A 27,256-nucleotide genomic window follows, 5' to 3' on the forward strand; every position below is an offset into this window, starting at 1 on the left:
GATGCCACAGATCCGGGTACCACGACCGCCTCGGCCAGTCTGGAGCGACGAGGATGACGCGGCGGCAGTCGGCCCTGATCTTGAGTAACACTCTGGGCAACAGTGCCAGTGGAGGAAACACATAAGGGAGCTGAAACTGCGACCAATCCTGAACTAAGGCGTCTGCCGCCAGAGCTCTGGGATCTTGAGACCGTGCCATGAACACCGGTACCTTGTTGTTGTGCCGGGACGCCATGAGGTCGACGTCCGGCACCCCCCAGCGGCAACAGATCTCCTGGTGAAGGGACCATTCCCCTGCGTCCATGCCCTGGCGACTGAGATAGTCTGCTTCCCAGTTTTCCACGCCTGGAATGTGAACTGCGGAGATGGTGGAGGCCGTGGCTTCCACCCACATCAAAATCCGCCGGACTTCCTGGAAGGCTTGCCGACTGCGTGTGCCGCCTTGGTGGTTGATGTATGCCACCGCTGTGGAATTGTCCGACTGAATTCTGATCTGCTTGCCTTCCAGCCACTGCTGGAACGCCTTCAGGGCAAGATACACTGCCCGTATTTCCAGAACATTGATCTGAAGCGAGGACTCTTGCTGGGTCCACGTACCCTGAGCCCTGTGGTGGAGAAAAACCGCTCCCCACCCTGACAGACTCGCGTCCGTCGTGACCACCTCCCAGGATGGGGGTAGGAAGGATTTCCCCTTCGATAATGAAGTGGGAAGAAGCCACCACCGAAGGGAAGCTTTGGTCGCCTGAGAGAGGGAGACGTTCCTGTCGAGGGACGTCGGCTTCCTGTCCCATTTGCGTAGGATGTCCCATTGAAGTGGACGCAGGTGAAACTGCGCGAAAGGAACTGCCTCCATTGCTGCCACCATCTTCCCCAGGAAGTGCATGAGGCGCCTCAAGGGGTGTGACTGGCCTTGAAGGAGAGATTGCACCCCTGTCTGTAGTGACCGCTGCTTGACCAGCGGAAGCTTCACTATCGCTGAGAGGGTATGAAACTCCATGCCAAGATATGTCAGCGATTGGGCCGGTGTCAGATTTGACTTTGGAAAATTGATGATCCACCCGAAACTCTGGAGAGTCTCCAGGGTAGCGTCGAGGCTGTGTTGGCATGCCTCTTGAGAGGGTGCCTTGATCAACAGATCGTCCAAGTAAGGGATCACCGAGTGACCCTGAGAGTGGAGGACCGCTACTACAGTAGCCATAACCTTGGTGAAAACCCGTGGGGCTGTTGCCAGGCCGAACGGCAGTGCCACGAACTGCAGGTGTTCGTTTTCTATGGCGAAGCGCAAGAAGCGCTGGTGCTCTGGAGCAATCGGTACGTGGAGATATGCATCCTTGATATCGATCGATGCAAGGAAATCTCCTTGGGACATTGAGGCGATGACGGAGCGGAGGGATTCCATCCGGAACCGCCTGGTCTTTACGTGTTTGTTGAGAAGTTTCAGGTCCAGGACAGGACGGAAAGACCCGTCCTTCTTTGGGACCACAAACAAGTTGGAGTAAAAACCGTGACCCTGTTGCTGAATAGGAACAGGGACCACCACTCCTTCTGCCTTCAGAGTGCCCAGCGCCTGCAGAAGAGCCTCGGCTCGCTCGGGAGGCGGGGATGACCTGAAGAATCGAGTCGGGGGACGAGAGGTGAACTCTATCTTGTAACCGTGAGACAGAATGTCTCTCACCCAACGGTCTTTTACCCGTGGCAGCCAGGTGTCGCAAAAGCGGGAGAGCCTGCCACCGACCGAAGATGCGGAGTGGGGAGGCCGAAAGTCATGAGGAAGCCGCTTTGGTAGCGGCACCTCCGGTGGCCTTTTTAGGACGTGACTTAGACCGCCATGCATCAGAGTTCCTTTGATCTTTCTGAGGCCTTGTGGACGAGGAGAATTGGGACCTGCCCGCGCCCCGAAAGGACCGAAAACTCGACTGCCCCCTCCTTTGTTGGGGTATTTTCGGTTTGGGCTGGGGTAAGGATGTATCCTTTCCCTTGGATTGTTTGATGATTTCATCCAAACGCTCGCAAAACAACCGGTTGGCAGAAATTGGCAAACTGGTTAAGCGCTTTTTGGAAACAGAATCTGCCTTCCATTCCCGTAGCCACAAGGCCCTGCGGAGTACCACCGAATTGGCGGCTGCAACCGCCGTACGGCTCGCAGAGTCCAGAACAGCATTAATAGCGTAAGACGCAAATGCCGAAGTCTGTGTGGTTATGGACGCCACCTGTGGCGCGGACGTGCGTGTGGCTGCGTCGATTTGCGCTTGACCTGCTGAGATAGCTTGCAGCGCCCATACGGCTGCGAATGCTGGGGCAAAAGAAGCGCCGATAGCTTCATAGATGGATTTCAACCAGAGCTCCATCTGCCTGTCAGTGGCATCTTTGAGTGAAGCCCCATCTTCCACTGCAAGTATGGATCTAGCTGCCAGTCTGGAGATTGGAGGATCCACTTTGGGACACTGAGCCCAACTTTTGACCACGTCAGGGGGAAAGGGATAACGTGTATCCTTAAGGCGCTTAGAAAAACGCCTATCTGGACAAGCATGGTGATTCTGGACTGCCTCTCTGAAATCAGAGTGGTCTAGAAACATACTCGGTGTACGCTTGGGAAACCTGAAACGGAATTTCTCCTGCTGAGAAGCTGACTCCTCCACCGGAGGAGCTGAGGGAGAAATATCCAGCATTAGATTGATGGACGCAATAAGGTCGTTCACTATGGCGTCCCCGTCCGGAGTATGAAGATTGAGAGCGGCCTCAGGATCAGAATCCTGATCAGCTGTGTCCGCATCATCAACCAGAGATTCCCCCCGCTGAGACCCTGAACAATATGAGGATGTCAAGGGAATTGTCAAGCGAGCTCGCTTAGTCGGTCTGGGGCTGGGGTCTGTGTCAGAGACCTCAGCCTGGGATCCATGAGACACCCCAGGAGGACATTGTTGGTCCAACTGAGGTGGGCCAGGGGACAAAGATTCAACAGAGTCCCTGTGCTGAGATACCGGCCTGGCCTGCAAGGCTTCTAGTATCTTAGCCATAGTCTCAGAGAGTTTTGCAAACTCTGTCCCCGTCACCTGAACAGTGTCAGCAGGTGGCTCCCCCTGGGCCCCCCTTAGCAGAGGCTCTAGCTGAGTAAGTGCCACAGGGGCCGAACAGTGCACACAATGAGGGTCAGTGGAACCTGCCGGTAGCGGGGTCATACATGCGGCGCAGGCAGCATAATAAGCCTGTGTTTTGGCACCCCTGCCTTTCGTGGGCGCCATGCTATTATCTTCCCTGAGTAACACAATAGGGTATATAGCCAGAAATCAACTGTGCACCATACAGTGTAAAATATGTATACCATAAACATATAATGTTACACTACTGCACAATGGGGCTAGCACCACAGGTGCTGCTTACCACCCGCCTAAAGCGGTTGTGAGGCCACCAGAGTCCCTGCCTGAGTCTCCCAGACTTTGTCCCCCTCTGTAGCGTCCAAGGAGCTGACAGGAATGGCTGCCGGCGTCCTGAGGAGAGGTGGGAGCCGTGGGCGTGGCTCAGAAAGTGCGGGAGCTGGTGCCTGCACTGTGCACAGTGAGAGGGGTGGAGTATGCAAAGCATGCTCCAGCCCTCAGTGCTGCTCGTTCTGTGCAGCGTCCCGCCCTTCCCCTGCCTGTCAGGGCTGTGGGCGGGAGGAAAGGAAACTAGGCCGCAAAAAGCCGGGGACTCTAGTAATAAACGCGGCCGCCGTAAAAGCGCGGCCGGCGCGAAAGTCCCCGGCGCACTACAAGTCCCAGCCGCGCCGCAGTGTTTCCCTGGCAGCGGCGGTTAGTGCGGCAGTCCCTATACATAAACACACTCAGCAGCGCTGAGTGTGTAATGGCACATATTAACCCGGTCAGCGCCGCGGTCCCCGGTGCACTAGCACACCCAGCAATGCTGGAGTGTTGCTGTGCGCGGTCCCCACGGGGACACAGAGTACCTCCAAGTAGCAGGGCCATGTCCCTGAACGATACCCGGCTCCTATCCAGCAGTCTCCCAGGAGTTGTGGATAAAGCACGGTCTCAGTGCCTGGAGACCGATAGGATCCCACTTCACCAGAGCCCTGAGGGGGATGGGGAAGGAAAGCAGCATGTGGGCTCCAGCCTCCGTACCCGCAATGGATACCTCAACCTTAACTACACCGCCGACAAGAGTGGGGTGAGAAGGGAGCATGCTGGGGGCCCTATATGGGCCCACTTTTCTTCCATCCGATATAGTCAGCAGCTGCTGCTGACCAATCTGTGGAGCTGTGCGTGCGTGTCTGACCTCCTTCGCACAAAGCAAAAAACTGAGGAGCCCGTGGGAGCACGGGGGGTGTATAGGCAGAAGGGGAGGGGCTTAACACTTTTAAGTGTAATACTTTGTGCGGCCTCCGGAGGCATAGCCTATACACCCCAATTGTCTGGGTCTCCCAATGGAGCGACAAAGAAAGGGGACACCACCTTAGGGAGAAAGTCCGGGACCGGACGCAGAACCAACTTATCCTGGTGAAACACCAGAAAGGGGGCTTTGCATGACAGCGCTGCAAGCTCCGACACTCTTCGGAGTGATGTAACTGCCACCTTCTGCGAAAGACGTGATAAAGAAACATCCCGCAGCGGCTCGAAAGGTGGTTTCTGAAGAGCCGTTAGCACCCTGTTAAGGTCCCAGGGTTCCAGCGGACGCTTGTATGGTGGGACTATGTGGCAAACTCCCTGCAGGAACGTGCGGACCTGCGGAAGCCTGGCCAGGCGCTTTTGAAAAAATACGGAGAGCGCCGATACTTGTCCTTTGAGAGAGCCGAGTGACAAACCCTTGTCCATTCCGGATTGAAGGAATGAAAGAAAAGTGGGTAAGGCAAACTGCCATGGAGGAAAACCGTTATCAGAGCACCAGGATAAGAAGATCCTCCACGTCCTGTGATAGATCTTGGCGGACGTTGGTTTCCTGGCCTGTCTCATAGTGGCAATGACCTCTTGAGATAACCCTGAAGACGCTAGGAGCCAGGACTCAATGGCCACACAGTCAGGTTGAGGGCCACAGAATTCAGATGGAAAAACGGCCCTTGTGACAGCAAGTCTGGGCGGTCTGGAAGCGCCCACGGTTGACCCACCGTGAGATGCCACAGATCCGGGTACCACGATCGCCTCGGCCAATCTGGAGCGACGAGAATGGCGCGACGACAGTCGGACCTGACTTTGCGCAGCACTCTGGGCAGCATCGCCAGAGGGGGAAACACATAAGGCAGTCGAAACTGCGACCAATCCTGAACTAATGCGTCCGCCGCCAGAGCTCTGTGATCCTGAGACCGTGCCATGAAGGCCGGGACCTTGTTGTTGTGTCGTGACGCCATGAGATCAACGTCCGGCGTTCCCCAGCGGTGACAGATCTCTCGAAACACGTCTGGGTGAAGAGACCATTCCCCCGCGTCCATGCCCTGACGACTGAGAAAATCTGCTTCCCAGTTTTCTACGCCCGGGATGTACACTGCGGAGATCGTGGAGGCTGTGGCCTCCACCCACTGCAGAATCCGCCTGACTTCCTGGAAGGCTTGATGACTGCGCGTGCCGCCCTGATGGTTGATGTATGCGACGGCAGTGGCGTTGTCCGACTGTATACGGATCTGCCTGCCCTCCAGCCACCGATGGAAGGCCAATAAGGCTAGATACACTGCCCTTATCTCCAGAACAATGATCTGAAGGGAGGACTCTACCGGAGTCCAGGTTCACTGAGCCCTGTGGTGGCGGAAAACCGCTCCCCACCCTGAAAGGCTCGCGTCCGTGGTGACCACAGCCCAGGTTGGGGGTAGGAAGGATCTTCCTTGCGATAGAGAATTGGGACGGAGCCACCACTGAAGAGACGTCTTGGTTGCAAGGGACAGAGAGACGTTCCTGTCGAGGGAAGTCGACCTCCTGTCCCATTTGCGGAGAATGTCCCATTGGAGTGGCCGCAGATGGAATTGCGCGAACGGCACTGCCAAAATCACTGCCACCATCTTCCCCAGGAAGTGCATGAGGCGCCTCAAGGGGTATGACTGACCCCGAAGAAGAGATTGTATCCCTGCCTGCAGGGACAGCTGTTTGTCCAGCGGTAGCTTGACTACCGCTGACTGTGTATGAAACTCCATCCCGAGGTAAGTCAGTGATTGAGTCGGTGTCAACTGGGATTTTGGGAAGTTGATTATCCACCCGAACTGCTGGAGACTCGCCAGAGTGACTGTAAGGCTGTGTTGACACGCCGCCCGAGAAGCTGCCCTGACTAGGAGATCGTCTAAGTAGGGAATCACCGAGTGGCCCTGAGAGTGTAGGACTGCTACAACGGATGCCATGACTTTGGTGAACACCCGTGGGGCTGTTGCCAGGCCGAAAGGCAATGCCACGAACTGAAGGTGCTCGTCCCCGATGGCGAAACGCAAGAAGCGTTGATGTTCGGGTGCGATCGGCACATGGAGATAAGCATCCTTGATGTCGATCGATGCTAGGAAGTCTCCTTGTGACATCGAGGCGATGACCGAGCGGAGAGATTCCATCCGAAACCGTCTGGTGCTCACATGTCTGTTGAGCAATTTGAGGTCCAGAACGGGGCGGAATGATCCGTCCTTCTTTGGCACCACGAACAAGTTGGAGTAAAAGCCGCGACCATGTTCCTGAGGGGGAACCGGGATCACAACTCCCTCTGTTTTCAGAGTGGCCACTGCCTGAAAAAGTGCGTTGGCCCGCTAGGCGTAGGAAGAAAAAGCTGTCGCTTGAGAAGTCAGAGACGCAACCTGCGGAGCAGAATTACGTGTGACTGCATTAATCTCAGCCAGACAAGCTGAGATAGCTTGTAGTGCCCACACGGCTGCAAAGGCCGGGGCAAAAGACGCGCCCGTGGCTTCATAGATGGATTTCATCAGGAGCTCTATCTGCCTGTGAGTGGCATCCTTCAGCGATGAGCCATCTGCCACCGATACTACAGATCTAGCCGCCAATCTAGAGACTGGAGGATCCACCTTGGGACACTGAGCCCAACCCTTAACTACGTCAGAGGGGAAGGGGTAACGCGTGTCAGTAAGGCGCTTAGTAAAGCTCTTGTCCGGAACCGCTCTGGGCTTCTGGACTGCATCTCTGAAGTTAGAGTGATCGAAAAAAGCACTCCGTGTACGTTTGGGGAACCGAAACTGGTGTTTCTCCTGCTGAGAAGCCGACTCCTCTACAGGTGGAGGCGGGGGAGACAGATCTAACACCTGGTTAATGGACGAGATAAGATCATTAACTAAGGCGTCCCCTTCAGGTGTATCAAGATTGAGGGCAACGTCAGGTTCAGAGCCCTGAGCTGCGACGTCCGCCTCGTCCTCCAGAGAGTCCTCGGGCTGGGAACCCGAACAGCGTGAAGAAGTCGGGGAAAATTCCCAGCGAGCCCACTTAGTCGGTCTGGGACTGAGATCCGGGCAGGAGTCCTCCGCGTGGGACCTAGGGCCCAACCTGGGAGCGCGCTGCGGCGCGGACCGAGAGGGGCCTGGAGGCGACGAGCTAACGGGGACCGGGGCCTGTGTAAGGACCGGTCTGGACGGCAAAGCTTCTAGCAGCTTGGCAGACCATTTGTCCATAGACTGAGCCATGGATTGCGAAAGTGACTCAGAGTTTCTCAGCAAACGCAGCAAACTCTGTCCCTGCCGCCTGGACAGGGGGAGCAGGGGGGTCTACATGAGCCGAGGGGCCCACTAGTGACCGAGGCTCCGGCTGAGCAAGCGAAACAGGGGTCGAGCATTGCTCACAGTGAGGGTAGGTGGAACCTGCAGGTAACATAGCCGCACAAGAGGTACAGGTCGCAAAAAAACCCTGTGCCTTAGCACCTTTGCTCCTTGTGGACGACATGCTGTTGTCTCCTAGGAGAGTGATCACTGAGGGTATATGGGAAGGGGTATACAGCCCGACCGAACAGAAATATGTATATAAATACGTATCTATTCCGGCACCCTGGGGGGGGACCAGCACCGGGTGACCGGTGTGGCTTACCGACCGCTAAAAAGCGAGTGTGTGTCCTCCAGATTCCCTGCCTTAGGTCTCCCAGAGCTGCAGAGCTCTTCTCTGATAATCCTCCACCGGCAGAATGCCAAAAACATGGCTGCCGGAGCTCTCAGGGGAGGAGTGGAGCCGTGGGCGGTGCTAGAAAAGTGCGGGAATCTGGGGTCCCCACAGTGATCAGTGAGGGGGGAGGAAACATACAGGATGCTCCGGCCCTCACAGCCGACGTCAGGCCAGCCGTCCCGCCCTTACCCCTGACAGGCAAGCCCGGGGGCGGGATTTTAGCTACTAGGCCGCGATGAAGCCGGGGACTAAATTTAAGACCGCGGCCGACAAGCAGGCTCGGTCGGCGCGGAAGTCCGCCGGTCTTCCGAAATCAGCAGCTGCTGCAGCGTCCGGGAATAAGGCGCTCCATGCACAGTCCCCATGGGGACACAGAGTACCTTATAGATGCAGGGCCCGATCCCTGAGGAAGAATATACTCCTGTCCAGCAGATTCCCACAGGGGCTGCGGAGGGAGCCCGGTCCCAGTGAATGGATGACCGGTTAGGATCCCACTTCTCCCAGAGCCACTAAGGGATGGTGAAGGAAAACGGCATGAGGCTCCGGCCTTTGTACCCGCAATGGGTACCTCAACCTTAACAGCACCGCCGACTTTAGTGGGGTGAGAAGGGAACATGCCGGGGACCCCGTGGGGGTCCTCTTTTCTTCCAACCGATATAACTAATCTGAGAATGCACGAGTGGATGTGTGCCTCCTTCCACACAAAGCATAAAACTGAGGAGCCCGTGATGCACGGGAGGGTGTATAGGCAGAGGGGAGGGGTTACACTTTTAAAGTGTAATACTTTGTGTGGCCTCCGGAGGCAGAAGCTATACACCCAATTGTCTGGGTCTCCCAATGGAGCGACAAAGAAAAAGCGGGTAAAAACGCAGTGTGCGCACAGGGCCTAATGGAGTCTTCAGACTTGGTATATTGATGACCTTTCCTTGGCACGGACATGCCATCACTTTATTATCAGTAGGGTTATACTTCTAGGACCCCCCACAATCCTGAGACTGAAGGGGCTAAGATGTCAATGTGTAGGAAAATTAGTGAGGATCCGCTTCAATCTCACAATCTGCACCCCACTAGTCATGTGATGGTATATCTTTTCTATAGGCTTCACTTTATTATATGGGTTTTTCCACCAATCTAATTCTGTGCTAATATTCTCGGCACTGGTAATGACACTTTCCATTTAGGCCGGTGTGGGTGGGTTTCTAATACTAACCTTGAATCCTGTTGGGCACCAGTCTACAAACTGAATAGTGCGTTTTGTCTTAATGGTTGCGATGGCGGCGTTGACATCCTTGGGGACCACGTCCCCCCTGTATAACATGCAGCAGGCCATGTATTTGCCGTGGCGGGGGTCACACTTCACCATCTGGTTTGCAGGCTCAAAGCAGGCATTGGTTATTTCAGCCACGGACAGCTGCTCGTGGTAGGCCTTCTCTGCAGAGATGACAGGCGCGTACGTGACCAGCGGGAAATGGATACGTGGATATGGAACCAGGTTTGTCTGAAATTCGGTGAGATCAACATTTAAAGCCCCATCAAACCTCAGCGAGGCAGTGATGGACGACACGATCTGCCCAATGAGACGGTTGAGATTTGTGTATGTTGGACGTTCAATGTCCAAGTTTCGGCGACAAATATCATAAATGGCCTCATTGTCCACCATAAAGGCACAATCTGAATGCTCCAGCGTGGTGTGTGTGGTCAGTATGGAGTTGTATGGCTCCACCACTGCTGTGGACACTTGCGGTGCTGGGTAGATTGCAAACTCAAGCTTGGACTTCTTGCCATAATCTACAGAAAGTCTCTCCATCAGAAGAGATGCAAATCCTGAGCCTGTGCCGCCTCCAAAGCTGTGGAAAATGAGGAAACCTTGTAATCCGGTGCACTGGTCAGCCTGCGAGAGAAGATAGTGCCATATTACACATAACGGTCATAACCAAAGCCTTCCATGTCCTCTATGTATAGATCAGTGCTGATCATAGGGGCCATAGAGGAGCCTCAGTCACCATCACAGCCCTGCGATCATGTAACGCCAGCTTCATACAGCGTGGCCACCCATCTCCTGTATACACCGCACCTATATACAGCGTGTCCACCCATCTCCTGTATACACCGCACCTATATACAGTGTGTCCACCCATCTCCTGTATACACCGCACCTATATACAGCGTGTCCACCCATCTCCTGTATACACCGCACCTATATACAGCGTGTCCACCCATCTCCTGTATACACCGCACCTATACAGAGCGTGTCCACCCATCTCCTGTATACACCGCACCTATATACAGCGTGTCCACCCATCTCCTGTATACACCGCACCTATATACAGTGTGTCCACCCATCTCCTGTATACACCGCACCTATACAGAGCGTGTCCACCCATCTCCTGTATACACCGCACCTATATACAGTGTGTCCACCCATCTCCTGTATACACCGCACCTATACAGAGCGTGTCCACCCATCTCCTGTATACACCGCACCTATATACAGCGTGTCCACCCATCTCCTGTATACACCGCACCTATACAGAGCGTGTCCACCCATCTCCTGTATACACCGCACCTATATACAGTGTGTCCACCCATCTCCTGTATACACCGCACCTATATACAGTGTGTCCACCCATCTCCTGTATACACCGCACCTATATACAGCGTGTCCACCTATCTCCTGTATACACCGCACCTATATACAGCGTGTCCACCCATCTCCTGTATACACCGCACCTATATACAGAGTGTCCACCCATCTCCTGTATACACCGCACCTATATACAGTGTGTCCACCCATCTCCTGTATACACCGCACCTATATACAGTGTGTCCACCCATCTCCTGTATACACCGCACCTATATACAGTGTGTCCACCCATCTCCTGTATACACCACACCTATATACAGTGCGTCCACCCATCTCCTGTATACACCGGACCTATATACAGTGCGTCCACCCATCTCCTGTATACACCGCACCTATATACAGTGTGTCCACCCATCTCCTGTATACACCGCACCTATATACAGTGTGTCCACCCATCTCCTGTATACACCGCACCTATATACAGTGCATCCACCCATCTCCTGTATACACCGCACCTATATACAGTGCGTCCACCCATCTCCTGTATACACCGCACCTATATACAGTGTGGCCACCCATCTCCTGTATACACCACACCTATATACAGTGTGTCCACCCATCTCCTGTATACACCGCACCTATATACAGTGTGTCCACCCATCTCCTGTATACACCGCACCTATATACAGTGTGTCCACCCATCTCCTGTATACACCGCACCTATATACAGTGTGGCCACCCATCTCCTGTATACACCGCACCTATATACAGTGTGGCCACCCATCTCCTGTATACACCGCACCTATATACAGTGTGGCCACCCATATCCTGTATACACCGCACCTATATACAGTGTGTCCACCCATATCCTGTATACACCGCACCTATATACAGTGTGTCCACCCATATCCTGTATACACCGCACCTATATACAGTGTGTCCACCCATCTCCTGTATACACCGAACCTATATACAGCGTGTCCACCCATCTCCTGTATACACCGCACCTATATACAGTGTGGCCACCCATCTCCTGTATACACCGCACCTATATACAGTGTGGCCACCCATCTCCTGTATACACCGCACCTATATACAGTGTGGCCACCCATCTCCTGTATACACCGCAACTATATACAGTGTGTCCACCCATCTCCTGTATACACCGCACCTATATACAGTGTGTCCACCCATATCCTGTCCACCGCCATTAACTTGAGAACGGCGGCAGCTATAGGCATAGAAGTGGTGTCTAGGTATAGTAAAGTAGCCATGCGCTACGCAATGAAGCCACCTATAGCGCCACCTGGTGGAAAGAAGGGAATTTTGTTTACTTACCGTAAATTCCTTTTCTTCTAGCTCCAATTGGGAGACCCAGACAATTGGGTGTATAGGCTATGCCTCCGGAGGCCGCACAAAGTATTACACTAAAAGTGTAAAGCCCCTCCCCTCCTGCCTATACACTCCCCGTGCTCCCACGGGCTCCTCAGTTTTGGTGCAAAAGCAAGAAGGAGGAAAAAATTATAAACTGGTTAAAGTAACTTCAATCCGAAGGAATATCGGAGAACTGAAACCATTCAACATGAACAACATGTGTACACAAAAAAACAGGGGCGGGTGCTGGGTCTCCCAATTGGAGCTAGAAGAAAAGGAATTTACGGTAAGTAAACAAAATTCCCTTCTTCTTTGTCGCTCCATTGGGAGACCCAGACAATTGGGACGTCCAAAAGCAGTCCCTGGGTGGGTAAAATAATACCTCGTAATGGAGCCGTAAAACGGCCCCTTCCTACAGGTGGGCAACCGCCGCCTGAAGGACTCGCCTACCTAGGCTGGCATCCGCCGAAGCATAGGTATGCACCTGATAGTGTTTCGTGAAAGTGTGCAGGCTCGACCAGGTAGCCGCCTGACACACCTGCTGAGCCGTAGCCTGGTGCCTCAAAGCCCAGGACGCGCCCACGGCTCTGGTAGAATGGGCCTTCAGCCCTGCGGGAACCGGAAGCCCAGCAGAACGGTAAGCTTCGAGAATTGGCTCCTTGATCCACCGAGCCAGGGTTGATTTGGAAGCCTGTGACCCTTTACGCTGGCCAGCGACAAGGACAAAGAGTGCATCCGAGCGGCGCAGGGGCGCCGTACGAGAAATGTAGAGTCTGAGTGCTCTCACCAGATCTAACAAGTGCAAATCCTTTTCACATTGGTGAACTGGATGAGGACAAAAAGAGGGTAAGGAGATATCCTGATTGAGATGAAAAGGGGATACCACCTTGGGTAGAAATTCCGGAACCGGACGCAGAACCACCTTGTCCTGGTGAAACACCAGGAAAGGGGCTTTGCACGACAACGCTGCTAGCTCAGACACTCTCCGAAGAGAGGTGACTGCTACTAGGAAGACCACTTTCTGCGAAAGGCGTGAGAGAGAAATATCTCTCATTGGCTCGAATGGTGGTTTCTGAAGAACCACCAGCACCCTGTTCAGATCCCAGGGTTCTAACGGCCGCTTGTAAGGAACGATGTGACAAACCCCCTGCAGGAACGTGCGTACCTGTGGAAGTCTGGCTAGGCGCTTCTGGAAAAACACAGAGAGCGCTGAGACTTGTCCCTTAAGGGAGCCGAGCGACAAACCCTTTCCCAGTCCAGATTGAAGGAAGGACAGAAAAGTGGGCAAGGCAAAAGGCCAGGGAGAAAAACCCTGAGCAGAGCACCATGACAGGAAAATTTTCCACGTCCTGTGGTAGATCTTGGCGGACGTTGGTTTCCTAGCCTGTCTCATAGTGGCAATGACCTCTTGAGATAATCCTGAAGACGCTAGGATCCAGGACTCAATGGCCACACAGTCAGGTTGAGGGCCGCAGAATTCAGATGGAAAACCGGCCCTTTGTCACGCTCCCCGGGTCCTCGGATCCCCTCTCCGGGTCCCCTGCTCCGATCCCCGGGTCCTCAGCTCCGCTCCCCGGCTCACCTGCCACGCTCCCCGCTCTCCAGCCTCCGGTGCCCGCACTTCCCAGGCCCCCTGGTCTCCGCTCCCGGCGCCCGACGGCTTCCCAGTTCCTGGCCGGCTCCCCTGCGTCCTCCCTTCAGCTTCCTGCCCTGGCTTCTGGCACCCGGGCCGCGCGCATGCGCATTAGGGCGCGCGCGGTCACTGAACCTTTCTTAAAGGGCCAGTGTCAATTAACAGGAAATGATGCACTCAGGTACAGGGTATATAGGGGGTTAATGTCCAAGGGAGCGGGGCCTGTTCTTCGTGTTTTCCCAAGCTAGGAGTCAGGTCTCCTTGTGTTCCTGTGAGATACTTACCTCTCTGTCTTCTAGAGCCGATCCTGCATCGCCATCCGGTCCTGCTGTGTCTCGAACCCCGAACGCTGCCCATCTGCCATCCTGACAGTCCGTACCATCTCGGATCCCTGCGGTGACCCGTCATCTCGCTCCAACGGTTCCGGACCCTGCCTGACACCATCACGGCTTCCGAACCTGAGCTCCGTCACCCGGACCACCATCCATGACCTCGTGGTCCCAGGGACTTCTCCATTTGCTCTCAGTGCACGGACTGTCCTGCTACCTACAGTGCTCTGGCTACCGGACTCCTTTCCCTCATCCGGGAGTTCGGCCCAGTGGATCCACCTCCAGGGTCTACCCGTCCATCTGGCCCTAACACCCTTGAGACAGCAAGTCTGGTCGGTCTGGTAGTGCCCACGGTTGGCCGACCGTGAGATGCCACAGATCTGGGTACCACGACCTCCTCGGCCAGTCTGGAGCGACGAGGATGACGCGGCGGCAGTCGGCCCTGATCTTGCGTAACACTCTGGGCAACAGTGCCAGCGGAGGAAACACATAAGGGAGCTGAAACTGCGACCAATCCTGAACTAAGGCGTCTGCCGCCATAGCTCTGGGATCTTGAGACCGTGCCATGAACGTCGGTACCTTGTTGTTGTGCCGGGACGCCATGAGGTCGACGTCCGGCACCCCCCAGCGGCAACAGATCTCCTGAAACACGTCCGGGTGAAGGGACCATTCCCCTGCGTCCATGCCCTGGCGACTGAGATAATCTGCTTCCCAGTTTTCCACGCCCGGGATGTGAACTGCAGAGATGGTGGAGGCCGTGGCTTCCACCCACATCAAGATCCGCCGGACTTCCTGGAAGGCTTGCCGACTGCGTGTGCCGCCTTGGTGGTTGATGTATGCCACCGCTGTGGAATTGTCCGATTGAATTCGGATCTGCTTGCCTTCCAGCCACTGCTGGAACGCTTTCAGGGCAAGGTACACTGCCCGTATTTCCAGAACATTGATCTGAAGTGAGGACTCTTGCCGGGTCCACGTACCCTGAGCCCTGTGGTGGAGAAAAACCGCTCCCCACCCTGACAGACTCGCGTCCGTCGTGACCACCTCCCAGGATGGGGGTAGGAAGGATTTCCCCTTCGATAATGAAGTGGGAAGAAGCCACCACCGAAGGGAAGCTTTTGTTGCCTGAGAGAGACGTTCCTGTCGAGGGACGTCGGCTTCCTGTCCCATTTGCGAAGGATGTCCCATTGAAGAGGACGCAGGTGAAACTGCGCGAAAGGGACTGCCTCCATTGCTGCCACCATCTTCCCCAGGAAGTGCATGAGGCGCCTCAAGGGGTGTGCCTGACCTTGAAGGAGAGATTGTACCCCCTTCTGTAGCGACTGCTGCTTGATCAGCGGAAGCTTCACTATCGCTGAGAGGGTATGAAACTCCATGCCAAGATATGTCAGCGATTGGGCCGGTGTCAGATTTGACTTTGGAAAATTGATGATCCACCCGAAACTCTGGAGAGTCTCCAGAGTAGCGTCGAGGCTGTGTTGGCATGCCTCTTGAGAGGGTGCCTTGATCAGGAGATCGTCCAAGTAAGGGATCACCGAGTGACCCTGAGAGTGGAGGACCGCTACTACAGTAGCCATAACCTTGGTGAAAACCCGTGGGGCTGTTGCCAGGCCGAACGGCAGTGCCACGAACTGCAGGTGTTCGTCTCCTGTGGCGAAGCGCAAGAAGCGCTGGTGCTCTGGAGCAATCGGTACGTGGAGATAAGCATCTTTGATATCGATCGATGCAAGGAAATCTCCCTGGGACATTGAGGCGATGACGGAGCGGAGGGATTCCATCCGGAACCGCCTGGTCTTTACGTGTTTGTTGAGCAGTTTCAGGTCCAGGACAGGACGGAAAGACCCGTCCTTCTTTGGGACCACAAACAGGTTGGAGTAACAACCGTGACCCTGTTGCTGAAGAGGAACAGGGACCACCACTCCTTCTGCCTTCAGAGTGCCCAGCGCCTGCAGAAGAGCCTCGGCTCGCTCGGGAGGCGGGGATGACCTGAAGAATCGAGTCGGGGGACGAGAGGTGAACTCTATCTTGTAACCGTGAGACAGAATGTCTCTCACCCAGCGGTCTTTTACCCGTGGCAGCCAGGTGTCGCAAAAGCGGGAGAGCCTGCCACCGACCGAGGATGCAGATTGCGGAGGCCGAAAGTCATGAGGAAGCCGCTTTGGTAGCGGCACCTCCTGTGGTCTTTTTTGGACGTGACTTAGACCGCCATGAATCAGAGTTCCTTTGATCTTTCTGAGGCCTTTTGGACGAGGAGAATTGGGACCTGCCCGCGCCCCGAAAGGACCGAAACCTCGACTGCCCCCTCCTCTGTTGGGGTATGTTCGGTTTGGGCTGGGGTAAGGATGTATCCTTTCCCTTGGATTGTTTGATGATTTCATCCAAACGCTCGCCAAACAATCGGTCGCCAGAAATTGGCAAACTAGTTAAGCGCTTTTTGGAAGCAGAATCTGCCTTCCATTCCCGTAGCCACAAGGCCCTGCGGAGTACCACCGAATTGGCGGATGCAACCGCCGTACGGCTCGCAGAGTCCAGGACAGCATTAATAGCGTAAGACGCCATTGCTGACGTCTGAGCGGTTATGGACGCCACCTGCGGCGCGGAAGTGCGTGTGGCTGCGTCAATTTGCGCTTGACCTGCTGATATAGCTTGTAGCGCCCATACGGCTGCGATTGCTGGGGCAAAAGAAGCGCCGATAGCTTCATAGATGGATTTCAACCAGAGCTCCATCTGCCTGTCAGTGGCATCTTTGAGTGAAGCCCCATCTTCAACTGCAAGTATGGATCTAGCCGCCAGTCTGGAGATTGGAGGATCCACCTTGGGACACTGAGTCCAACCCTTGACCACGTCAGGGGGAAAGGGATAACGTGTATCCTTAAGGCGCTTAGAAAAACGCTTATCTGGACAATCATGGTGATTCTGGACTGCCTCTCTGAAATCAGAGTGGTCCAGAAACATACTCGGTGTACGCTTGGGAAACCTGAAACGGAATTTCTCCTGCTGAGAAGCTGACTCCTCCACCGGAGGAGCTGAGGGAGAAATATCCAACATTTTATTGATGGACGCAATAAGATCGTTCACTATTGCGTCCCCGTCAGGAGTATCAAGATTGAGAGCGGCCTCAGGATCAGAATCCTGATCAGCTACCTCCGCGTCATCAACCAGAGATTCCCCTCGCTGAGACCCTGAACAATATGATGATGTCGAGGGAATTGCCAAGCGAGCTCGCTTAGTCGGTCTGGGACTGGGGTCTGTGTCAGAGCCCTCAGCCAGGTTTCTATGATAATCCCCGGGGGGACATTGTTGGTCCAACTGAGGGGGGCCAGGGAACAATGATTCAACAGAGTCCCTGTGCTGAGATACCGGTCTGGACTGCAAGGCTTCTAGTATCTTAGCCATAGTCTCAGAGAGTTTATCCTTAAAGACTGCAAACTCCGTCCCTGTCACCTGGACAGTGTCAGCAGGTGGAGCCCCCTGGGCCCCCCCTAGCAGAGGCTCCGGCTGAGTAAGTGCAGCAGGGGCCGAGCAGTGCACACAGTGAGGGTCAGTGGAACCTGCCGGTAGCGGCGTCGTACATGCGGCGCAGGCAGCATAGTAAGCCTGTGTTTTGGCACCCCTGCCTTTTGTGGGCGCCATGCTATGTCTTCCCTGAGTAACACAATAGGGAATATAGCCAGAAAGCAACTGTGCAATATACAGTGTAAAATATCATAAACATATAATTACACTTCTGCACACTGGGGCTAGCACCACAGGTGCTGCTTACCACCCGATTAAAACGGTTGTGAGGCCACCATAATCCCTGCCTGGGTCTCCCAGAATTTGTCCCCCTCTGCAGCGTCCGAGGAGCTGACAGGAATGGCTGCCGGCGTCCTGAGGAGATGAGGGAGCCGTGGGCGTGACCCAGAAAGTGCGGGAACTGGTGCCTCACAGTGCACAGTGAGGGGGGTGGAGTATGCAAAGCATGCTCCAGCCCTCACTGCTGCACGTCTGTACAGCGTCCCGCCCTACCCCTGCCTGTCAGGGCTGTGGGCGGGAGGAGGAAACACTAGGCCGTACAAGCCGGGGACTCAAGTAATAAGCGCGGCTGCCATAAAAGCGCGGCCGCGCGGAAGTCCCCGGCGCACTACAAGTCCCAGCCGCGCCGCAGTGTTAAAACATGGCGGCGGCGGTAGTCCCCCTACATAAACACACTCAGCGACGCTGAGTGTGTAATGGCACATTAACCCGGTCAGCGCCGCGGTCCCCGGTGCACTAGCACACCCAGCAATGCTGGAGTGTTGCTGTGCGCGGTCCCCACAGGGACACAGAGTACCTCCAAGTAGCAGGGCCATGTCCCTGAACGATACTCAGCTCCTATCCAGCAGGCTCCCAGGAGTTGTGGATGGAGCACGGTCTCAGTGCCTGGAGACCGATAGGATCCCACTTCACCCAGAGCCCTAAGGGGGATGGGGAAGGAAAGAAGGGAATTTTGTTTACTTACCGTAAATTCCTTTTCTTCTAGCTCCAATTGGGAGACCCAGACAATTGGGTGTATTGGCTATGCCTCCGGAGGCCGCACAAAGTATTACACTTAAAAGTGTTAAGCCCCTCCCCTTCTGCCTATACACCCCCCGTGCTCCCACGGGCTCCTCAGTTTTGGTGCAAAACCAAGAAGGAGGAAAAAGAATTATAAACTGGTTTAAAGTAACTTCAATCCGAAGGAATATCGGAGAACAGAAACCATTCAACATGAACAACATGTGTACACAAAAAAACAGAGGCGGGTGCTGGGCCTCCCAATTAGAGCTAGAAGAAAAGGAATTTACGGTAAGTAAACAAAATTCCCTTCTTCTTTGTCGCTCTATTGGGAGACCCAGACAATTGGGACGTCCAAAAGCAGTCCCTGGGTGGGTAAAATAATACCTCGTAATAGAGCCGTAAAAACGGCCCCTTCCTACAGGTGGGCAACCGCCGCCTGAAGGACTCGTCTACCTAGGCTGGCATCCGCCGAAGCATAGGTATGCACCTGATAGTGCTTCGTGAAAGTGTGCAGGCTCGACCAGGTAGCCACCTGACACACCTGCTGAGCCGTAGCCTGGTGCCTCAAAGCCCAGGACGCGCCCACGGCTCTGGTAGAATGGGCCTTCAGCCCTAAGGGAACCGGAAGCCCAGCCGAACGGTAAGCTTCGATAATTGGCTCCTTGATCCACCGAGCCAGGGTTGATTTGGAAGCCTGTGACCCTTTACGCTGGCCAGGGACAAGGACAAAGAGTGCATCCGAGTGGCGCAGGGGCGCCGTACGAGAAATGTAGAGTCTGAGTGCTCTCACCAGATCTAACAAGTGCAAATCCTTTTCACATTGGTGAACTGGATGAGGACAAAAAGAAGGTAAGGAGATATCCTGATTGAGATGAAAGGGGGATACCACCTTAGGGAGAAATTCCGGAACCGGACGCAGAACCACCTTGTCCTGGTGAAACACCAGGAAGGGAGCTTTGCATGACAGTGCTGCTAGCTCAGACACTCTCCGAAGAGAGGTGACTGCTACTAGGAAGACCACTTTCTGCGAAAGGCGTGAGAGAGAAATATCCCTCATTGGCTCGAATGGTGGTTTCTGAAGAACCGTCAGCACCCCGTTCAGATCCCAGGGTTCTAACGGCCGCTTGTAAGGAGGAACGATGTGACAAACCCCCTGCAGGAACGTGCGTACCTGTGGAAGTCTGGCTAGGCGCTTCTGGAAAAACACAGAGAGCGCTGAGACTTGTCCCTTAAGGGAGCCGAGCGACAAACCCTTTTCCAGTCCAGATTGAAGGAAGGACAGAAAATTGGGCAAGGCAAAAGGCCAGGGAGAAATACCCTGAGCAGAGCACCACGACAGGAAAATTTTCCACGTCCTGTGGTAGATCTTGGCGGACGCTGGTTTCCTAGCTTGTCTCATAGTGGCAATGACGTCTTGAGATAACCCTGAGGACGCTAGGATCCAGGACTCAATGGCCACACAGTCAGGTTGAGGGCCGCAGAATTCAGATGGAAAAACAGCCCTTGAGATAGCAAGTCTGGTCGGTCTGGTAGTGCCCACGGTTGGCCGACCGTGAGATGCCACAGATCCAGGTACCACGACAGGCCAGTCTGGAGCGACGAGGATGACGCGGCGGCAGTCGGCCCTGATCTTGAGTAACACTCTGGGCAACAGTGCCAGCGGAGGAAACACATAAGGGAGCTGAAACTGCGACCAATCCTGAACTAAGGCGTCTGCCGCCAGAGCTCTGGGATCTTGAGACCGTGCCATGAACGCCGGTACCTTGTTGTTGTGCCGGGACGCCATGAGGTCGACGTCCGGCACCCCCCAGCGGCAACAGATCTCCTGAAACACGTCCGGGTGAAGGGACCATTCCCCTGCGTCCATGCCCTGGCGACTGAGATAATCTGCTTCCCAGTTTTCCACGCCTGGAATGTGAACTGCAGAAATGGTGGAGGCCGTGGCTTCCACCCACGTCAAAATCCGCCGGACTTCCTGGAAGGCTTGCCGACTGCGTGTGCCGCCTTGGTGGTTGATGTATGCCACCGCTGTGGAATTGTCCGACTGAATTCTGATCTGCTTGCCTTCCAGCCACTGCTGGAACGCTTTCAGGGCAAGATACACTGCCCGTATTTCCAGAACATTGATCTGAAGCGAGGACTCTTGCTGGGTCCATGTACCCTGAGCCCTGTGGTGGAGAAAAACCGCTCCCCACCCTGACAGACTCGCGTCCGTCGTGACCACCTCCCAGGATGGGGGTAGGAAGGATTTCCCTTTCGATAATGAAGTGGGAAGAAGCCACCACCGAAGGGAAGCTTTGGTCGCCTGCGAGAGGGAGACGTTCCTGTCGAGGGACGTCGGCTTCCTGTCCCATTTGCGTAGGATGTCCCATTGAAGAGGACGCAGGTGAAACTGCGCGAAAGGAACTGCCTCCATTGCTGCCACCATCTTCCCCAGGAAGTGCATGAGGCGCCTCAAGGTGTGTGACCGACCTTGAAGGAGAGATTGTACCCCTGTCTGTAGTGACCGCTGCTTGATCAGCGGAAGCTTCACTATCGCTGAGAGGGTATGAAACTCCATGCCAAGGTATGTCAGCGATTGGGCCGGTGTCAGATTTGACTTTGGAAAATTGATGATCCACCCGAAACTCTGGAGAGTCTCCAGGGTAGCGTCGAGGCTGTGTTGGCATGCCTCTAGAGAGGGTGCCTTGATCAACAGATCGTCCAAGTACGGGATCACCGAGTGACCCTGAGAGTGGAGGACCGCTACTACAGTAGCCATAACCTTGGTGAAAACCCGTGGGGCTGTTGCCAGGCCGAACGGCAGTGCCACGAACTGCAGGTGTTCGTTTCCTATGGCGAAGCGCAAGAAGCGCTGGTGCTCTGGAGCAATCGGTACGTGGAGATAAGCCTCTTTGATATCGATCGATGCAAGGAAAGCTCCCTGGGATATTGAGGCGATGACGGAGCGGAGGGATTCCATCCGGAACCGCCTGGTCTTTACGTGTTTGTTGAGAAGTTTCAGGTCCAGGACAGGTCGGAAAGACCCGTCCTTCTTTGGGACCACAAACAAGTTGGAGTAAAAACCGTGGCCCTGTTGCTGAAGAGGAACAGGGACCACCACTCCTTCTGCCTTCAGAATGCCCAGCGCCTGCAGAAGAGCCTCGGCTCGCTCGGGAGGCGGGAATGACCTGAAGAATCGAGTCGGGGGACGAGAGGTGAACTCTATCTTGTAACCGTGAGACAGAATGTCTCTCACCCAGCGGTCTTTTACCCGTGGCAGCCAGGCGTCGCAAAAGCGGGAGAGCCTGCCACCGACCGAGGATGCGGAGTGAGGAGGCCGAAAGTCATGAGGAAGCCGCTTTGGTAGCGGCACCTCCTGTGGTCTTTTTAGGACGTGACTTAGACCGCCATGCATCAGAGTTCCTTTGATCTTTCTGAGGCCTTTTGGACGAGGAGAATTGGGACCTGCCCGCGCCCCGAAAGGACCGAAACCTCGACTGCCCCTTCCTCTGTTGGGGTATGTTCGGTTTGGGCTGGGGTAAGGATGTATCCTTTCCCTTGGATTGTTTGATGATTTCATCCAAACGCTCGCCAAACAATCGGTCGCCAGAAATTGGCAAACTGGTTAAGCGCTTTTTGGAAACAGAATCTGCCTTCCATTCCCGTAGCCACAAGGCCCTGCGGAGTACCACCGAATTGGCGGCTGCAACCGCCGTACGGCTCGCAGAGTCCAGGACAGCATTAATAGCGTAAGACGCAAATGCCGACGTCTGAGTGGTTATGGACGCCACCTGTGGCGCGGACGTGCGTGTGGCTGCGTCAATTTGCGCTTGACCTGCTGAGATAGCTTGTAGCGCCCATACGGCTGCGAATGCTGGGGCAAAAGAAGCGCCGATAGCTTCATAGATGGATTTCAACCAGAGCTCCATCTGCCTGTCAGTGGCATCTTTGAGTGAAGCCCCATCTTCCACTGCAAGTATGGATCTAGCTGCCAGTCTGGAGATTGGAGGATCCACTTTGGGACACTGAGCCCAACCTTTGACCACGTCAGGGGGAAAGGGATAACGTGTATCCTTAAGGCGCTTAGAAAAACGCTTATCTGGACAAGCATGGTGATTCTGGACTGCCTCTCTGAAATCAGAGTGGTCCAGAAACATACTCGGTGTACGCTTGGGAAACCTGAAACGGAATTTCTCCTGCTGGGAAGCTGACTCCTCCACCGGAGGAGCTGAGGGAGAAATATCCTGATGGACGCAATAAGGTCGTTCACTATGGCGTCCCCGTCCGGAGTATCAAGATTGAGAGCGGCCTCAGGATCAGAATCCTGATCAGCTGTCTCCGCATCATCAACCAGAGATTCCCCCCTCTGAGACCCTGCACAATATGAGGATGTCGAGGGAAAATCTAAGCGAGCTCGCTTAGTCGGTCTGGGGCTGGGGTCTGTGTCAGAACCCTCAGCTTGGGATCCATGAGATACCCCGGGAGGACATTGTTGGTCCAGCTGAGGTGGGCCAGGGAACAAAGATTCAACAGAGTCCCTGTGCTGAGATACCGGCCTGGCCTGCAAGGCTTCTAGTATCTTAGCCATAGTCTCAGAGAGTTTTGCAAACTCCGTCCCTGTCACCTGAACAGTGTTAGCAGGTGGCTCCCCCTGGGCCCCCCCTAGCAGAGGCTCTGGCTGAGCAAGTGCCACAGGGGCCGAACAGTGCACACAATGAGGGTCAGTGGAACCTGTCGGTAGCGGGGTCGTACATGCGGCGCAGGCAACAAAATAAGCCTGTGTTATGGCACCCCTGCCTTTCGTGGGCGCCATGCTATTATCTCAGCTAAAATGAGGGATGGGCTCATGACGGAATCTCCAAGAACTCCAACCTTCTATATAACACCAAAAGTCCATAAAGATAGAAATAATCCCCCAGGACGCCCAATAATATCTGGGATTGGGGGTCTAAATGAGAAAATATGCAGATTTGTTGACTTTTATCTCCAGGGATGTGTCGGAACCCTGCCTTCACATATTAGAGACACTACAGATATACTCAAGCGCCTCGACAGTATTCAGCTAGAACCAGATATGATTCTGGTTACATGCGATGTAGAGGCGCTATATACATCTATTGCTCATGACCATGGGACCACTGCATGTAGGACCTTTCTGCGGATGACCAATATGGACAAAGAACTGATTCAATTTGTTATGGAGTTATTGGACTTTGTTCTAACTCATAACTACTTTGTCTTTAAGGATCGCTATTACCTACAGCTCCAGGGAGTGGCAATGGGGGCGACTTGTGCGCCCTCATATGCTAATCTCTTCCTGGGGTTGTGGGAGCGAGATGTTGTCCAGTCCGTAGAGGGGTTCGATGCAGTGGTCTCATGGTATAGGTACATTGATGATGTCCTATTTGTATGGCAGGGTTCTGAGGCATCCCTGGAGATATTCCTGCAAAATTTGAACAGAAATGATCTAAATATCAAATTAACATCAAAATATGACTATTGGAAGGTGGAGTTCTTGGACGTTCTGATCATGAGAAATGAAGATGGTCACTTGAGTACGGATGTCTTCAAAAAATCCACTGCTACAAATACACTTTTGCATGCGTCCTCCTCCCACCACCCCCAGACCATTAAAGCAGTGCCAACAGGGCAATTTTTGCGCATGCGGAGAATCTGCTCTAATGCGGGAAACTTTGAAAATCAAGCTAGACTTCTGAGCGACAACTTAGCTGAGAGAGGCTATAAACCAAAAAATATAAGATCAGGATACATTAGAGCAGCCAAAAGCAATCGTGAGTCTCTCTTAACAACTAAAAACATAAACAACAGTAGAGATCTACAACCTGTGAGATTTATCACAGCGTTTAATAATAGATGGCATGAAATCAAAACCATTTTTCAGAGACATTGGCAGATATTGCTGGCAGATAAAGACCTAGCCAAACATCTGACTATATATCCATCAATGACTTGGCGTAGATCCAAAAATCTTAAAGATTTACTAACCCGTAGCCACTATGTCCCTTTGAACAATAATCCATTCAGTCAAAAAGGACCCAAATGGGGCTGTTACAAATGTGGGACCTGCTCGGCATGTAAATATGTGCAGAGATGTACAACATTTGAGAACAGTGGGGGTACAAAAAACTACTCCATTACATTTAACATCACTTGCAAGACTGAAATGGTGATATATCATGCTAGCTGTTCATGCAACATGATATATATTGGCATGACCACCAGACAGCTAAGAGTGAGAACTCTGGAGCATATCCGCGATATCATCAATGCCAAGGGATGTAAAGATATTAGTGAGCTAAAAACAATACCAAAACATTTTTTCCTTTACCATAAGTGCAATCCCACTGGCCTCAAAGTAAAAGGCATTGATCATGTCAGCTTGGGAGCCAGAGGGGGAAATTATAAAAATGAACTTCTAAAAAAAGAAACAAAATGGATTGTAGTGCTTGACACCATGGCCCCAAGAGGGTTAAACGAATCCTTGAGCTTCAGGTCCTTTTTGCATGTGTAGCGCGAATTTTAATACACTTTATTTCATTATATAACATTTTAATATAATTTCCTGTTCTTTTTCTATGCCCTTGTCTCTAGCATATAGCAATGTCATACGTTATAGAAAACATCTACTCTGTTGAATTCTATGGACCCTCTCCCTCTCTTTGATGGAAAAAAAAGGGGATATAAAAGCCCAATGCTACAATGTTAGCCATATGGATGAATAAAACTGAATATTGAAAAGTTGGAGAATATTTGGACTGCGGATGGACGTAGTTATTCAACACTAAGTATAATGTGCATGTTTACATATACATAAAAAGATATGGAAGATATTATGTCAGCGTTAATATAAAAATATATGCTGGCAATATATTATGATTATCTATGTATTTACATGTGAATGTTTTCAGACATATGCTCAAGTACTATTTTTAAGGTTAGCTAATATAACTACCTTACATGGTTGAATTCGGCTGCTGCCTGACGCTGGGGGACGCAGTGTTGGTGTGCGCTGTGCATTTCCTGCGCGTGACTCGCCGACAGAGTGAGTTGGCATGGAGACCGGAATACATATCCGGTCTCCATGCCCGCTCCGTGTCACGTGGCCGCTGACTGCAGAGTTGCGGTCATGTGGCGCGTGACGTGCTCGACAGGCGACTTGCGCCCAGGATGCGCATCATACAAACATGTGCGTCCACATACCCGACCGGAGGTGTGCACCTGAACTCAATCATGGACCCCTTATAAAGGGTATATGCTATGGACAGCACATACCTCCTGATGAAACCGGCAGTGCGGTGAGGTTGGAGTGGGTGCAATTTGCGGTGCTGCTGTGGACATATATTCTGTACAAATGACAACAGGTAATTGGACTGACTTATGGGGCTAAGTAGATAGATGGGGGTAATACTATAGGCACATGCCTGATACCTTAAACTTTTATGGCATGCAAATTATGGTGCCCTTTAATCAATCTATATAGTGGTTGTTGACATACCCATATTCTATATATGTGTGCTTATATCTCCATACTAGTATAAAACTCTACAAGTTTGGTATCCTATACTATGCGCATGTAAACTACATCCCGAATTGGTCCGCTCCTGTAAACATATGATATATATATATGTCCATTTACACTGGCCGTTACTATACGGGCAGATGCAGTCACTGTAGTACTGTGCCACTCCTTATAAGTGCGGCTTGACATCCCTCCCTATATCCCAAAAATGTTATCCTGTGTATGATGAAATTTTTATGTGATTTTGGCACGAGCACTTTGTACAAATAAAAATTTGATGTTTCAAATATAGAGTACGATTCCTGAATTTTTTATAGGTTGTTAGCCATGCTATTATCTTCCCTGAGCAACACAATAGGGTATATAGCCAGAAATCAACTGTGCACTATACAGTGTAAAATAAACATATAATGTTACACTTCTGCACAATGGGGCTAGCACCACAGGTGCTGCTTATCACCCGCTTAAAGCGGTTGTGAGGCCACCAGAGTCCCTGCCTGGGTCTCCCAGAATTTGTCCCCCTCTGCAGCGTCCGAGGAGCTGACAGGAATGGCTGCCGGCGTCCTGAGGAGAGGAGGGAGCCGTGGGCGTGACCCAGAAAGAGCGGGAGCTGGTGCCTGCACTGTGCACAGTGAGGGGAGTGGAGTATGCAAAGCATACTCCAGCCCTCAGTGATGCTCGTTCTGAGCAGCGTCCCGCCCTTCCCCTGCCTGTCAGGGCTGGGGGTGGGAGGAAAGGAACTAGGCCGCAAAAAGCCGGGGACTCTAGTAATAAACGTGGCCGCCGTAAAAGCGCGGCCGGCGTGGAAGTCCCCGGCGCACTACAAGTCCCAGCCGCGCCGCAGTGTTTCCATGGCAGCGGCGGTCAGTGCGGCAGTCCCTATACATAAACACACTCAGCAACGCTGAGTGTGTAATGGCACCTATTAACCCGGTCAGCGCCGCGGTCCCCGGTGCACTAGCACACCCAGCAAAGCTGGAGTGTTGCTGTGCGCGGTCCCCACCGGGATACAGAGTACCTCCAAGTAGCAGGGCCATGTCCCTGAACGATACCCGGCTCCTATCCAGCAGGCTCCACAGGAGTTGTGGATGAAGCACGGTCTCAGTGCCTGGAGACCGATAGGATCCCACTTCCACCAGAGCCCTGAGGGGGATGGGGAAGGAAAACAGCATGTGGGCTCCAGCCTCCGTACCCGCAATGGATACCTCAACCTTACAACACCGCCGACAAGAGTGGGGTGAGAAGGGA

At 53.4% G+C, this 27,256-nt stretch overlaps 2 protein-coding genes across 2 annotated transcripts in view; one reads left to right on the forward strand and one right to left on the reverse strand.

The window, feature by feature from the left end:
- LOC142251619 (vacuolar ATPase assembly protein VMA22-like) overlaps positions 1–25,484 on the forward strand; it is an 86,413-nt gene extending 60,929 nt beyond the window's left edge. Inside the window, exon 4 of the mRNA XM_075324589.1 lies at positions 25,081–25,484. Coding sequence (XP_075180704.1) covers positions 25,081–25,124 — 44 coding nt within the window. The 3' untranslated portion in view covers positions 25,125–25,484. The remainder of the gene's footprint in view (positions 1–25,080) is intronic.
- LOC142251614 (tubulin alpha-3 chain-like) overlaps positions 1–27,256 on the reverse strand; it is a 40,259-nt gene that overhangs the window by 3,139 nt on the left and 9,864 nt on the right. The window contains exon 4 of the mRNA XM_075324583.1: positions 9,262–9,942. Within this exon, the coding sequence (XP_075180698.1) occupies positions 9,262–9,942 (681 nt within the window). The remainder of the gene's footprint in view (positions 1–9,261; positions 9,943–27,256) is intronic.

This window comes from Anomaloglossus baeobatrachus, chromosome 9, assembly GCF_048569485.1.
Source record: "Anomaloglossus baeobatrachus isolate aAnoBae1 chromosome 9, aAnoBae1.hap1, whole genome shotgun sequence".
NCBI classification, from domain to species: Eukaryota; Metazoa; Chordata; class Amphibia; order Anura; family Aromobatidae; genus Anomaloglossus; species Anomaloglossus baeobatrachus.